Here is a 16,278-nt window from a genome sequence, read left to right as displayed (position 1 = left end):
GTAGAGAAGATTGTAGAAGGATGTAAAATTACACCACCCACCTGCCTGGTAGCACTAGCAGGTAACCAGCCATCTTGGATTTTTTTTTTAATCTTACAATCTAAAGCTGTAGTTGTCTGATGAAATAGTGATAATGTTGTTACCAGTAAGCTGCACTAGTGACTACTGTTCGTACAAGACACATTAACACTCAGTTTGTGCAACTTCCCTGCAGTAAATAAAGTTTTACTATGGGTCATATTTTGGGCCTGTGTATTTCCTGTCACTGAGGGCATGTTGAGACACGAGTAGATGAAGTTGATAAGACAACAGGTTGAGGATTTTCCCCCAAATGTTGTTCAGCAGACAGACAGCATTTTTGTTTTGGCTCAGGCTTTCACGCAAGGAAGTAGAGAGTCACCGCTCTTCATGGTCTTTCTTTGTCATGCTGCAACAGTACTCCTTTATGCTGCTGTTTGTAATACATGAACAAGTGACTAATAAGGATTACTTAATGATGTGACGCGTCCACGGTCTAATTGTTCTCCTCATCCTTTACAACTAAACAGAGAAACCCTTTTGAACCTGAAAATGGTTTGAAGAAAGATCTGATTCCATTTGTACCAAAGGCTCCTCTTGTCATGTATTTATCCCTTGCTCATCCCTTGTCCATCCCTTGTTTTGCTATGCATCTTAATCCCTGTCTGATTTTTGCATTATGTATTTGCCACATCTGCCAAAGCTGCTCTAGATATCAAGCATTGGTCATATTTTCTCTCACAAAAAAAGATGCTTAAAATCATTGCAGTTAAAGTCTTACAAATCTGCTTTAGCTGTTGTGCTACAGCATAATCTGTGTAAAGCCATGGCTCTGCTTTCCCTAAACAGATTTGCTGTGGTTGGATGGGTCTCTGATGAAGAACAACTCTCCTCCATTAGAGATGTTTTTCTAAGTGTGCGGAGCCCACCCCCTCATCATACTTGTCCCGTTCCTGTTGGAGGCATTTACTAATCTGTGCATTGAAAGGTTAAACCCTTCCCAAGCCCTGCCTGATTGCATCATATAATAATAAATTTTCTCATTTTCACGCAGGCATCAGAGCCATACACTTGTTCTTCAGAGTGTTTTGTTGACCTCTAGATCTGAATTGGGATCAAATCACCAGACTGATTTGGCTCCTGTATCTTCTGAGCAGAAGAGGTTTATTTGTAAATTAATCCTAACTGGTGCCTGTAAAAAAAAAGTTCAGTAGCCCTCATGAACTTAAAGGTAAGGTCAACCGAAAAACTCAGCTCAGTGTTGCCACATCTTTTCCAATGAAAGTAGCTAGCAGCACTAGCTCCAAAAGTTGCTAAATCTAGCGAGAAAGTCACCAAGTCGGCAACACTGCCAGTCTTCAAGCCTCCCCCCAAAGCCCCTTCCCCTAAATGATCATTATGAACGTAAACAAAGAACATGGCTATTGTTAGTACTCTCAAAGTACAGCTGCAACGATTAATCGATTAGTTGTCAACTATTAAATTAATCGTCAACTATTTTGAAAATCGATTAATAGGTTTGAGTGATTGAGTGAAGTCAAAAGTCTCTGATTCCAGCTTCTTAAATGTGAATATGTTCTGGTTTCTTTACTCCTGTATGACAGTAAACTAAATATCTTTGAGTTGTGGACAAAACAAGACATTTGAGGACGTCATCTTTGGCTTTGGGAAACACTTTTCACCATTTTCTGACGCGAAAACATGAAAACGCCAATGGCCCTATCTAGAGCCAGTGTTTGGTTTTTCTGTTCTGGGCTACTGTAGAAACATGGCAGCCGGCACCATGAAGAGGACCCGCTCCGTATGTAGATATAAACGGCTCATTCTAAGGAAGCAAAAACATAACAATTCGTATTTACAGGTGATTGAAAACATACTTATTAATATTCTATTCCATTTCTGCCAGTAGATCCCCCTAAATGTTACACACTGGTCCTCTTAAAGTGAAAAATACTTCCTTGACTTTGGATTTTTCAAAGGAAGTCTTGAATGTAAACACAAGAAGCTTGGGTTCTCTGGGGTGAGTTACTATATTATGTCTGAGATGGCCAGATTTGACAGTTTGTCAGTGAGCTCCATCTTGTGAGCAGGCTATAAGCCCGTCCCTGGGAATGTGATTTGTTATGATGGCTTCATTTTGCCTCTCTTTCCTGCTTTGTTCCTCTCCGGTGGCTTTGAAAATGTCATCTGACAATCTGGAGCTGCCTGTTAGGAGGAGCGCCACGCTCCCCAGTGCCTTCAGCAGCTGATAGAGCCATCTCATTTGCTTTGTTCCATCCTGATATGGTCATCTTTGTTTTCCCTCACTCACATTTTCTGAGGCCAGAAGCTGTACCCTGCGCCATGTGCTATAGGACCGTACTTAGCCTAGGCCACCATCTGCGCTCGCATCGGTAGCTTCAGAGTGCAGAACCTCGCCTCGCTTCACCTGCTGAGAGGACATGTGCTCACAGAAAAGGTGGACTCGTCCATCAAAAAAACACCTCATCACGCTCTCTGCAAAGGAGGACTGTTTGCTGGCAGCCAGTCTGCTGGTCTGTTGCGTTGCTTGGACAGACCTGAGCACTAATGAGCCTGCCTATCATGTGTGCCCAGAGAGAAAGCCACCCCATCCCTCCCTCCTCACCTCCCACATGGCCAGCCAGTACGCAAGATCTCTCCTGCAGCCTTCCCATCCCCTCATTAGGGCTTTCTTGTTTGAATGCCATGTTTTTAACTCTCATTAATTCCTTTTGCTTTCTCCTCTACTTTCTTTCCTCTCAGTTTTTCCACGTCTCCCTGTTGATTGTTTCCGTGTGTCATATACTCCTGGAGTAGCAGCAGAGAGCGGTCATGAAAACATAACTTTCAGAATTTCCCAAATTAGCCTGTTGGCTTGGTGTCCAGTCAAATGGGAAACCAGTTACATGTACACAGCTCCACCCCGACACCTTTTGGCCTCCTTGACAGATTTGGAATTATATTTGTAATTGTTAAAAATCGAATTCCTGCTAAAAAGCCAAGGCCACACCAACGAGTGTGTTTGTGCCATGTTTCACTCGCAGTTTGTGGAAAAACATAATATTTTGTTTTTAGCCCAGTCAAACTTAACTCCAGCTTCTTCTTTTTTCTCTCCTCGTCTTCTTCAGGGCATCTGGCGTATTCCAGTAGATGAGATTGATCGCCCAGGAAGTTTTGCATCTCATATGAACCGATCCATTGTCCTCTTGCTGGAGGTGCTGTCTCAGCTCAAGGATCACGATACTCTGGTGAAAGTCTCTTTCATGCTGCAGAGAACCCCTGACCAGGGAAAGTAAGGACACACTTTGTTTGATACTGCGGTTTTTCTTCTCTATTATGTATTTGTTCCATGACCACTCTCCTCTTGCTTCTTTCTCTGCCATGAAGGAAGTATTTACGGGATGTTGATCGCCAGGTTTTGGCCAAGAGAGCATTTTTCCTAACTGTAAAAGTCCTGGAGGACAATCTGAACAGTCTCACAGGGGTAAGGAAGCACAAATCACTACACACACACACACACACACACTAAGAGCTGAGAGCCGCTCAGCGTTTTGGACGTCTGGCATGCACCCACTTCATGTTTTGACAGGTTCTGTTCTCTCTCAGGTGTCGGAGCAGCTTCACAAAGCGCCTGCGCCCTCCATGGGGGAGATGACCACAACGGACGCATCCAACAGGCCCAGTTCAGAGGACGGCAAACATGCGCTGCCTAAGAAGCCTGGGCTCACAGAGGGAGTCTGTGCCACTGACACAGGGCCCAGGGAAGCCTCCCAGGCACAACTCACCCCAACACCACCATCCATAGATAAAGGGAGTAAAGTTCAGGAGATCTACCCTGGGAAGGTAGAGACTGCGGGGAGTGAGGGGCACAAAGCAGGGCCAGAGGAACCGATGGAGATGGACACTGGCCACTGGAGGAGGCCCGCTATTACCACGGACTCTCAGGGCAACCAAACGGAGGCCGAGACCTCCCTGAGTGTTGTGGAGCCCCAGCAGAAAGTTACTGACAGCAGCCGGACACCAGAGCTGTCTCTAGAGGAGCTAAGTATCAGTTCCAGGCAGCAGCAGCTCCAAGCCTTGGCACCCAAGGTCACCGTGGCAGCCAGCGGGACTGATCAGGGGTTACTACGAAGGCCAAACAGGAAAAGGAAGCTTCTTGAGGATGTGGAGTCCGGAAAAACGTTACTGCTTGATGCCTACAGAGTGTGGCAGCAAGGCCAGAAAGTCATGACATACGACCTGGCACGCATCGAGAAGATCATGTCAGAGACTTATATGCTCATGAAACAGGTAAAACCTCTCCAAGATGCACACAGATTATTGTTGCAAGTATATGCGCTGCTGTCATTTTTTGTTATCTTGCAAAGTCATGCATGCTTTATAAGAGCCCTCTTAAAATACATTGGACTTGGGAAACCCCTTTTCTAGCTGAATTAGTAACGCAGCACCCACTGTAGAAGAGGGACTTTCCCTCTTTCAGTTTTCAAACACTGACGAATCCAGCTCTTATAGTGCGGTTTTGTTTTTACTCTCAGTAACCCAAATTCAACCTCTTTGTCTTCTGTTGTTACTCCTGAAACAGGCTGCTGACTCTAAAAGTAGCCACACTTGGTATTTTTAAAATGAAATGGGATTTTTTTTTTTTTTTTTTACATGTCGTTACAAGTAGGTGGGGGAGCTGCTGTGGATCAGTCACTGTTGATTTTTTTGATTTTTAATTAAACCTGTGAAATTGATGCATCTCATCACTTAAGGCTGCACGGTTATGGCCAAAATGATAATCATGATTATTTTAAATCAATATTGTTATCACGATTATTCATTGATTTTTTAAGGACACATTTAAATACATTTAAATAAACAGAGTACTGCTTTGTGATTTCACTTTCAAGTTGTGCTACGATCCTGCTAATGTACAAATCTTTGCATCAAAATAAGACTTAAAATAATGTTCTTCACCTGAATTCAGTGCATTATGGGCAAAATGAGTAATATACAGTATATTTCTCTTCTACGCTGAACTGCAGGCGCAACATTCAGGAAAGTTTCTCACGGGCTGTAATGCTGCACGTTTAGCGGCATGACCGCTCGCCAAAAGTGAAGCCAAAACATCTCGATCACCGGCTGGTGGCTTGCTGTTATTTCAGGAAGCGCTTGATTTTGATTTTTTTGATATAGATTGATTTATTTATATGTAGCGCCGTTTTCTATAAGCGGAGCACACATTTTAAACATCAATATCATAGCGGATCATGTTCATTTAATTGTGGGAAGCCAGAATCGTGATCACGATTAATATTCGATTAATTGGGCAGCCCTATCATGGCAGCATTTTCACAATTTATAATTTGCAGTGACTGGCCCTAGGGTTACATTTTGAACGTGCTGAATCAATTTTTTTGCATCTATGTCTGCCAATTTTTGCTCCCATACAAAGACTATATTGAACGGTGAAAGACTTGTATGTAATGCCTGTAGAATGGGGTGCCAAAAAGTTGTGTAAGATGTGTAGTGCCATCACAGAGACGAAGATCTGTGTGTATTGCAAGATTATTGCTACATTTTTAGGTCTATTAGGTTATATGTATTGTAATGTATAGTAACTTTTGGCTCCCCGTAGTACATAGCAGAAGCAGGGAAAGGGCTGCTATCTGAAAAACTATGCTTATTATGTGAAATTCATCACATTATGTTAACCTTCTCCTGTGTGGGCAGTGTCAAAGAAGCGAGGAGTTTCTTTATATCTCTCTAGAGCAAAATGTTCCTCGGTTGTTGAAAGTTAGTCCAACCTGAGTGCTTTCTATGGCATTGGTGATGGAGCTGCAGAACAGCCCACATCAGCTTATATAGCCATATTGAGCTCACGATCAATGCTGGCCCTACAGAAGTTGCCATGTCATTATCTGTAACGCCAGAGAGCTGTAGCTGGAGTGGGAGGGTAGTAGGCGAGGGACAGCTGAAGAGGAGAAAGAAGAAATCGGAGGAGATGGGCCAGCTTCAGCAGCTCTTTTTGTTGTGTTGTTTTTTTAGGTGCTTTGCTTACAGCTTAGATTTTTTTTTTCCTGTGCTCTTTAAGAGACAGCAAGGAGAACATTTTCTCAGACACATCCGTAAGAGAGAGTAACCAGAACCAGCCACGACATGTTTCCTGTCGTCAAATGAGCTGTGCAATTAATACGCCTGAACGTTTTCCAGAAGTATCTTCTGTTTTTGCACCTACTTGCACTAAACTGCAGTGGTTTTGTGGTCTGCTGCAATGCACAGCTGCGTGTGGTTATAGTTCAGATCTGTATCTTGCATCTTTTGCATCATGGCATCCTCACTCTCAAGGTGGTAAATTTCAAAAGAGCCACTAAATTGTGTGTTCTAGACAGCATTTTCTGCCATCAGAATGCAGTATGTCCTGTCACATTAAGTTATTGGAGATGTCTTGTTGGAATTCGTCTCATTCTCATAGTAATAATTATACGATATTGATATGTCATCGCTGGCAACTGTATGTGGTTTGACAAGGAGGGGTTTGCAGTGAGCTAGACAGGAATTGAAAGCGGAGGGCTGTCCTCTGTGATGCACTGAAGCTTGACTCAGTCCATTTAACAACTGGCGTCATTTGAAAACTAGAATGAGGCTGCTGTAAAATCCCTCCCTTTGGGGGTCCCTGAACCGCAGCATACAACAGACTGCTGGAGGGAACATAACAGCTGTGTGAACAAGATTACTGCTAAGTGTACGACGTTGGGCTGCAGCTAAGCTTGCTAACTGCTCGATGCACTGCCCTTAATGTGAGCCTTTCTTTACTAGTGTTATGATCAGAGGCAGAAGACATCCCACTGGCTCTGATACACCATCAGAAGAATTTGTTGTTGGTTTGGCATTAGTGTAGAGACATAATGACTAATTTACCACGGTGTGTACACAGGACAGGTCACCTCAGAAAGATATGATGAATTTCCAGTAGTACACTCACCGCTCCAGTGCTGCATGAGGAGGTTTTACTAAATAGAAAAAGATGTGTGAAACGATTTGTGCAATATAACCACCAACGAGCATATGTAGCTCTGCCCTAATGTCCTCGTTCTGCCTGTTCTCCTGTCACAGGTTGATGAAGACGTAGCTCTGGACCAAGCTGTGAAGTTCTGCCAGATACAGTTGGCCACTTCTGCCCAAAGACAGGTAAAACACTTTTAACTCTGCATGCTCTTCTGCCATCTTTCTGCTACCTCTACAATGTGTCTCCCCTGTGCATTGTAGCTCATACTGTAGTTTACATTTATATAGAGAGCTAAATGTACATTCTGTCTGTCCCCGTTTTATCCAAGCTGATGCGAAATACTTGTTTATTTCCCTCATGTAATGGGAACTGTGGCTGTATTCAAAACCGCCTACTGCATACTACTGACAACCATAGTATACAGTACATACTGCATACTGCGTTCCTCAGTAGTATGTAGTATGAAACAGTTAAAGCAATGTATTTTGCAGTATGCTAGGCAAGGCTTTAGCCTTTAAACAAGCTTTAAGCACTGGACAAAAAAACGAACATTATTGCAATATTATCGACAAATACAACTTATTGAGCCTTGATTTTGTTTGTTTGTTTATGACAAATGTTTGTTACTGCATGGTTTAGCTCCCCCACCCCTTAAATAATTTATTAGAACAGCTCATGGTGATTAAGACAAACAGGATCATCAACGAGGGGAGACTGTTAATATAAAACATTGCTTGACAAACTGCTTTTTCAGTTACAGCAACAAAACATGGGAATGATCTCCCTACAAATATAAGAGTGATGTTAAAAAGGGTCATGTTGTCTCAGCAGGTATCTCTCTGCCCTGTCAGAGGCAGCTCTTTCCCTCGCCACAACCTGCTGCTCTGTAGCCGCTCTGTGAGCGTGACTGGCCGCTCTCAAGAGAGCTACGCCCACGAGCGATTGTGTGTGTGGAGCTTTTCAACTCCAAAAAGGCAGATAACCACAGATTCCCGTTAATTTTATAATGGACATTTATGTTGTGTTGTTTAAACTTGGACTGTCAAAGTTAACACGATAATAACACATTACCGCAATCGATCTTTTGGAGGTTGTGGTGAAGCTAGAGTGAAGATACTGACCTCTGAAACTAGAAAACCAATGGGAAATTCATTGGTACCAACCTCGTCATACTAGCTTGTCACGAAGGAGGTTAAATAACGCTCCAAACATAAGCTACATTTTGGCAAGGAAAAACTGTCACGGTCATTTTTAAAGGGGTCCCTTGACCTCTGACCTCAAGATATGTGAATGAAAATGGGTTCTATGGGTACCCACGAGTCTCCCCTTTACAGACATGCCCACTTTATGATAATCACATGCAGTTTGGGGCAAGTCATAGTCAAGTCAGAACACTGACAGACTGATAGCTGTTGTTGCCTGTTGGAAATCAGTTTGCCATGTTATGATGGGAGCATATTTTTTATGTTAAATGCAGTACCTGTGAGGGTTTCTGGACAATATTTGTCATTGTTTTGAGTTGTTAATTGATTTCCAATAATAGATGTATACATATATTTGCTTAAAGCAAGAATATTTGTCCACTCCAATGTTGATATGAGTATTAAATACTTGACAAATCTTCCTTTAAGGTACATTTTGAACAGATAAAAAATGTGCGATTAATTTGCTATTAATCTCGATCAACTATCGACAATCATGCAATTAATCGTGATTAAATATTTTAATCAATTGACTGCCCTAATTTAAACAAACCATACGTCAACAGGGAAATAAAAGCCTCGCCAACCAGGCAATTACGCTCACAGACCGCTATAAGCTGGCTGGAGCTTTCTCTAGAGACAGGTCTCGTAAACAAGAGGCTTTTATTTCCCGGCAGTCGCCGGCTTACTGTCACGGCAGTTTGTGTAGCTTCTAAACTTCGAAAGCGTTGGAGCAAATGTTCGATTCCCCATCAATTTTCGTAAAACTGCCAATATGCAAAATCTATACAGTTGATTTCTTGCTTCAAGAAGTCTCAGAAGTGAATTTAGTGATGAAATAGCTACAAAAAATGTAAAAAAAACTTGCTGTTTTTGGCCACTGTTGTTGTGACCATAGACCCGTACCATTCCAGCGCTTTGCATTGTGGGATACAGTAGGGGAGGTAACCTGGTCCAATGCATGATGGAGATTTTTCCAAACCAGTACGACATCCGGTTATTTTTGGCATACTGTAGATTTTACTTTTGTTTGCCTACTGCATACTAAATGCTACATTTTGGCCAAATCAGTACGTACTACTAGTATAGTATGCAGTTTCGAATACATGTAGTCTTGCAGAGTAAAGCTTTGATGATTTAAGGCTTTACTCAAAAAAAGTTTAAGATGCAGCAGCAGTATTTTGTTTTTTGACATGATGAACACTGTTTTACATAGCCTTTAAATGAAAGGCAAAAGAAAATATCCAGTCAGGAAGTCATTATAACAGCAGATACAAGTTTAACCAAGTAGATCTGATAAGCTACAACCATCATGGCATTACTCTGACATACTAAGTCTGGTTTCCATCATATCAAACTTATGTTTTTACCAGCCAAGCTTAAAATATCTATCTGAGGTGTCCCGATGTTGTACACCCCACCCAGCTGCCAATCCAAGTAGGTTGAATGCTAATTTTACTTGTCAGCTATTTAGCTTATAATAGCAGGTTTGACATGCAGCATCTGTAGTAAAATGTGCTAAACTGATGAGTAACTTCAAGTCTATCCTGCCTCAGCCTGCCAGTGCTAAATATAGCCTAAAAGCGAGGTGTGAATGCACCCTGTTGTCCCTTCAGCTTCACTCTGTAGTTGCTAAACTTGTCATCGTTTCAATTGAGCATCGGTATGCATGTTGCTTATTTGCACAGGCAATGTGCATATGATTTACCCGGCAAAATGACAGCATTATCTATAAACATTAAATATGTATGTCTAATTGTAGTTGTAATGGGTTCAGCTAAACCAACTATTAGCTCAGCTTTGTCTTCAGTACTCATATTCTTCATGGAATCATTAGTTGTTCTGCTTCCATCCTGTGGCGCCAGTGGCGGTGACTCCCTCTTCCTCGCATCCCTCCTCCTGCCCACACAGTCGACAAGGGTCTCTCTGCCCACATCCTGTTGTCACGGTGATGTTCCCCGAACCTCAGGCTCACGAGAAGTAGCTGTGGGCAAAATAAATCTCTGTTTTCCTGGTTCACTGATCGCATCATCTTATTTTCTGCATGAATCTTTTTTGTTGTCTTTTTTGTCTGTGCATTCGTTTGTCTGATGTTCACGCATAAACACACGACACAGAGATAATGGTGCAGATGAGGCACAGAACTACAAGCCACATTTCTCAAATGTGTGTGGTTTGAATCAAAATTTGTTTTTACTGAAACAAGTTGTGTGGGTACTTTTGAAATCAGGTTCCAGTTGTTTATTTACATGTATAAATCTCCTTAATATCTGGATGCACTTCATCTCCGCAGCAAATGTTTTAAAATGTTGTATTTAACTTCCATGTTTATGTGTAATTATTGTGCCACCAGCTCATGTCGTGGTTTTCATTTGGTTGCACTTGTAGTGGGAAATGTGAGCAGGCACCTTGGAGTTCTCAGCTCGAGAGCATGAGACATTCTTGCCTGCTTCTTACAGATTCACACATCCCTTGAAGCCCCCACAAGTGCAAAGCGAGATCTGCTCGCGTAGTGCTGAGCCGCAAAAACTGTATGTGTTGTAAGGCTGTGTATTGGCAAGAATCTTGTGATACGATACGTATCATGATACTGGAGTAACAATTATATAATTGCGATACTGTAAGCAAGGCGAAATGTTGCAGGTTTTCTTTTTAATTTAATTTTAGGAAAACTGTCCTAGTATAAAGAACACACCAGAAATATACACTATTTTAGAATGGGCAAAAACAACAAATATATACTAATAAAAACTATATGTTTTTTGCCCCAAACTGCATGTGATTATCATAAAGTGGGCATGTCTGTAAAGGGGAGACTCGTGGGTACCCATAGAACCCATTTTCATTCACCTATCTTGAGGTCAGAGGTCAAACAACCCCTGCAAAAATGGCCATGCCAGTTTTTCCTCGACAAAATTAGCGTAACTTTGGAGCGTTATTTAGCCTCCTTCACAATAAGCTAGTATGACATGATTGGTACCAATTGCTTTCTTAGGTTTTCTAGTCTCAGTATCTCCACTTTATCTTTAAAACTGAGCCGACTACAACCTCCGAAAGATCGAATAGCGGTCGGGCCCGACTGCAGGCCAAAGCATGATAAGGCTACATGACCTGTGCTCTTTGTTACTGCCACTGTCTGATATATTTTCATAATCTTTTTGCTTTCTACTTTCTTCTTGGAGAGATGGTGCCGCTCTTTGAGAGGCTGGATGGAGGTACTTCATTAAAACACTCCAGTATCACCTCCTGTATATCAGCAGACTTGGAAGAATGTTGACTCGTCAAAGGAGAATATGGCTTCACAAAGGAGCCCCAGTGTCAGTCCCTCCCATTTGGGCAGGCATTTTAATTAAAATGTTCCGTTGGCCGGTCTTTCAAATGCGTTGGAAAGATGACCGAACCTGTACGCGACGGCTACAGCTGTTCTAATCTGATTTAAAGCCCAATCTCGATAATTGCACAGGACCATCTTTCATTTCATATTGTGAGACCTCTGCTCGGCTGCCAGCAACCCACTCTCACCACACATAAAACACTCGGGAGACCTACAGACCGGCCGCACGCTATGTGCTGCAATTTTCTCAGGTACTGTGTTTTTCTGAAGCACACGGTCTAGCTGACTTGTTGGTGTCTTTGTTGGCGATGTTTAATTCATGAGATATGAATCATCAAAGCTGGCTGTGGAGCTGCTGCATGCCTGAAGCTGCCGTGTGCCGCTCTGCATTGAGCTGAAGGATCCGTCTAAGCTTTCTGAGGGCTACTCTTGTTTGTTTGATTTGCCTGCGCTGTGCTGTGTGAATCCCGTGGGGAGCTCCGTCATACACAGCTGTTATTCAGAGCACAATTTGACTTAGACTCCCAGCAGAGAGCCTGTTATTGCCAAATTATCTTGTGCTAACATAGTGTATCTGTCAAAGGCTGCTTGTCGTGTGTGGCTTGTGAAATCTTGACAAAACTGGAATACATTTAATAATCAAATTTGCCTCTGACTTAGAAGCCCTCTCCGTCGCAAAGTTGTATAATTTTTACGTGCCTGCATAATTAATGCAGTTCAATTCTGTGTATCCTAGTAACACCGGATGTAAAATAATTTCTCCAGTTTGTTAAATGTTGCCACAGTTCAAAGACTGAAGAGCTGGGATTAAAGGCTTATAAAGGCTAGTTTTCATCCCAACTTTTCATCCGTTTAAAATTGAAAACTAGAGAAGGTGTATTCTTTTCTTTTAACCACGCTCCTCGGTGTTGCCATGACAGCGGCTGTGGGAGCAGGGCGGCTGTTGTCACAGGTTGTTTGTGCAGCTCTTGTGTTTGTAAGTGGTCCTCAAAAGGACACACAGGAAAAGTGGCTCAGAGGGATGTAGAGCTGAGCTCCTCGCCGGCACCCAACAACACAGAGTTCAGCACACACGTAAGCCTCTGAAGCCCCGGGGGGGATGACATCGCAACTCCGTAAAGGATTTCATTACTTATGGGAAAGACCCTAGACTGATATCGCTGATGTGTTGTTTGAGAAGTGCAGTGGTATCGACTGAGAGAGATTCTGTCTCCAGGGGAGAAGGATGTACGCTTCTCTGAAATCTACCTGAGCAGAGGAAGGGTTAACGCTACAGATGGATCCCCAAGGTCAGTCAGTCACACCTCCTCACGACCAATGCTCTTCTTCTTCTTCTCTCTCCCAACAGTCTGCCGGCGATGCCCCGACCACACCCAAGTACACCAAGGACCACCGAGACATCTTCTTCCCCGCCTCCCTGCCGACGCCCGTCCTGCTCAGCCACACCGCCTGCCACCCGCTGTCCGCCCCGGAGGGTCTAGCCAAAGTGGCGTACGAGCCCCTGAGCAAGTTATCCAGACCCCAAGCCTCGGGCTTCCACGATCAGCCGCAGCACAGGAGAGCAGCTAGCCACCCTGCTGCAGCCATGGCCTTCCTACCACACACAGGTACAGTGGCCTCCACTCCCAACATCACTATACAGTTGTTTAGTGTTTTTGCCACAATGTCATGTACACACATATTAACACAAATGTATGCGTTCTCTGATGCTTGGAAATAGGGTTGTAACGGTATGAGATTTTCACGGTACGATAACCATCTCAGAAAGTATCAGTTTCATGGTATCAAGGTATTACACTATTATTGTTATTGTTATTGCTAGTAGTAGTAGTAGTAGTAGCAGCAGCAGCAGCAGCAGCAGTAGTAGTAGTTACAAGGGCCTTAATGGAATGAGGACAGAATTATAAACCTGATTAAAACAAAATATCATGCAGCTACAATATGTTATATAACTAAAGAATGTTAGTTTACGTGTTACCAGCAGTAATTAACTACTAAATGAAAAATAACATCAGCTGTGAGCTTTTAAAATACTGTCCTATGACTATTATCATCTACTGTAGGTGCGTGACAGAGCAGCCAGACTGCTCCTGTCTGCATCTTTGACTCACCTTGATACGGTTACAACCCTACATGGAAGATTTTAGAGATAAAAAAAATGCTCTTTTGCAGTTCAGTCTGTGAAGATCCTAAAAGTTCTTTAGTCCCTGTGACCAGCAGGGGGCGCATGTGGACTTCCACAGATCTGTTACATAACAGCAGACTCTGGCTGGCCTGCTTGTATTTTTGCCTTTTGGGTTTTGTCAGTTCCCCATCAGGAGTTTTAGAAATCGATGTCCTCCAGATTGTGACTCTTTTTCTGAGCTTCTGGAGGGGTTTGGCATAATAATCCTCATAATGAATATTCTGGTTTGCTGTTTATTGCATGTTTAATATCTAACGATGCAATTCCTGCACCCAGTGTGTTCAGCCTGAATTCACCTGATAAAAAAACTCAACCTGTGAATCTTCATTATGCAGTATTTGGTATTTTTCTTTCTAGTTATTACATGTAATTATTATGTAGAAGGTTCTAATAATCATTAGATTTCTGTATGATGACAGTGGAGCCATTAGAGGGCAGTAAAAATCATTCGGAGACACTGAAGGCAATCCCCTTGTTGTTGAGGCAGCTTTCATTTCAGATAAGTGCTCAGTAAGTGAAGCTACTGCGTTTGGCTCTCTTCCTGTTTATGGTCACACGCTTTTTACTGCAACCTCTGAAACCGTAGCCTAATTTGACCTCTTTGATATTCGTAGACATCTTGCAGGCAACAAACTTGAAGGTAGATGTTGTTTTTGACCCTGAAGAGTATTGTATTACATGGACTTTACCCCAAATCTACTTTAAATCGAGCAGAAACATCTAAGCACACAGTACGCATTTAAGAAATATATACACATAAATAAGTCAAGAGTTAATATGAAATCATGTAATGAGTAAACATTTCCCTCCTCTCATACAATAATTCATATAAAGGCAAACATTACTGATAAAAAGGCAAAAATTCTACAGGATCAGAAGTCAATACAATTCATATTTGTTAATGTCTTCTGTTTGCAGCTGGTAAACAACCTTATGTCTTGTTTTTGTTTGTGGCGCTAACATTTTCTATACATTTAGACATGCATGTATATACATCTATATGCATCTATATATCTATACATTTATGATGTGCACTCTTGACAAAATCAGTTACCGTAAGGCTGCTCTCTGCAAATGAATTTCAAAATACAAATATATATTTTTGTGAGTAAAAAATCCCCTCAAGTGCAAAGAGCTTTAATGAATTAGCTGTCAGGCACAGCGCTCTGCAGCACCGCAGTATTCATCTTGTTTTTGACCTTAATTAGAAAACCCACAATGCTGCTTCACAGCGAATTTTACAGAGCTCTGTCTCAGGTTTGCCTGAGTCCATCTTATCACCTATTACAGCATCTGGACTCTGAATGTCATGTGACAAGCACATGTTTCATCATAAATCCAGTTTACTGAAAGTGTCTATAACCAGTAGCTGCATATTAGCAATCTGTGTGGATCTATGAAGATTTCCTCAAGTTCTTAAAGTTGGATGACCTTTGAAAGTGTTGCAAATTCATACAGATACAACTGCACTCACAGGTTAGCATAAAGCACTAATGGTTCCCTTGTCAACATTAGATCATTTTTGTATAGCTGTCTAATGAAGGGAACTTTAAAGTCCCCATCAAAGAGACGTTGCCAGATAATTGTCTGCCAAATAAATGCCAAAATGTAAAGAATGATTTAATAGTATTTCTACATCAGAATACTTACATCATCTTTACTTAATGTGTCCTTGAAACTGTCAATTCTTCATTAGGTGTTATGAATTTATGTCACAGGGGACTTGATGACTGCCACAGAAATCCTGCTGCGATTATCTTTGTTGGCAGGGGATCCAATCATTAATTATGTGTTTTTGTGAAGAATTACTAGGGCTGCTCAATTTGGGAAAAAAACATCTAATTGTGATTATTTTTGACTGATACTGTAATTGCAATATGATATGCAATATTAGAGGGAATTATCATTTTTACATCGTTATGCTCATTTTCATTGAAAACACATTAAAATGATTATAGTGTGATTTTTTTTTCGGGGATCTGTACCAAACAATGATATTTTCTTAAGTCTGTAGAATATGATGTGTAGGCCAACGACATCTCTGCAGCACGACAATATGTAATTTAAAATGGTATTTTGACATCCACTTTAACTAATATTGTGCCTCCTACGATTTGAAAATTGCAGTGGGTCATATTTTGATAAATTTTGGATTAATTGTGCAGACCTGAGAATTACAAATATTGTAAAACTGCCAAATACTAGGAGGGGCCCACGGTGCTGATGGTAAAGCTTTAACATATGTTTTGTTTGTGTATCGTTCGTGTCCACAGAGGAGCGGGAGGAGCCCTCAGAGGGACTCGCGTACCGACAGCAGGAGTCGCACCTTTGTCAGCAGATGAAACTCGCCACTGTCTCCCAGGGACAGGAGTCAGCAGCAGGCTGGTTCCAGGAGGAAACCGCCACATGTAGCACCGCACAACCTTGTTCAGGTCAGAACTGATGATATTCCAACATAAACATATAAACTGTACCTAACTTGACTTTCAGTGGCTTCATGTGCCTTGGAAGTTGTTCTAATATTTAGAAATGTGTTGTTATTTTTCCC

At 42.0% G+C, this 16,278-nt stretch overlaps 1 protein-coding gene across 5 annotated transcripts in view; it reads left to right on the top strand.

Moving 5' to 3' along the window:
- cabin1 (calcineurin binding protein 1) overlaps positions 1 to 16,278 on the top strand; it is a 45,357-nt gene that overhangs the window by 25,889 nt on the left and 3,190 nt on the right. For all 5 annotated transcript variants that reach the window (XM_037777135.1, XM_037777134.1, XM_037777133.1 and 2 more), the window contains 6 exons: positions 3,147 to 3,310; positions 3,406 to 3,502; positions 3,625 to 4,308; positions 7,117 to 7,191; positions 12,894 to 13,152; positions 16,004 to 16,162. In XM_037777135.1, coding sequence (XP_037633063.1) covers positions 3,147 to 3,310; positions 3,406 to 3,502; positions 3,625 to 4,308; positions 7,117 to 7,191; positions 12,894 to 13,152; positions 16,004 to 16,162 — 1,438 coding nt within the window. The remainder of the gene's footprint in view (positions 1 to 3,146; positions 3,311 to 3,405; positions 3,503 to 3,624; positions 4,309 to 7,116; positions 7,192 to 12,893; positions 13,153 to 16,003; positions 16,163 to 16,278) is intronic.

Source organism: Sebastes umbrosus, chromosome 8, assembly GCF_015220745.1.
Source record: "Sebastes umbrosus isolate fSebUmb1 chromosome 8, fSebUmb1.pri, whole genome shotgun sequence".
Taxonomy (NCBI): Eukaryota; Metazoa; Chordata; class Actinopteri; order Perciformes; family Sebastidae; genus Sebastes; species Sebastes umbrosus.
The sequence above is the reverse complement of the archived record's forward strand: the minus strand, read 5'-3'. Positions and strand labels throughout refer to the sequence as shown.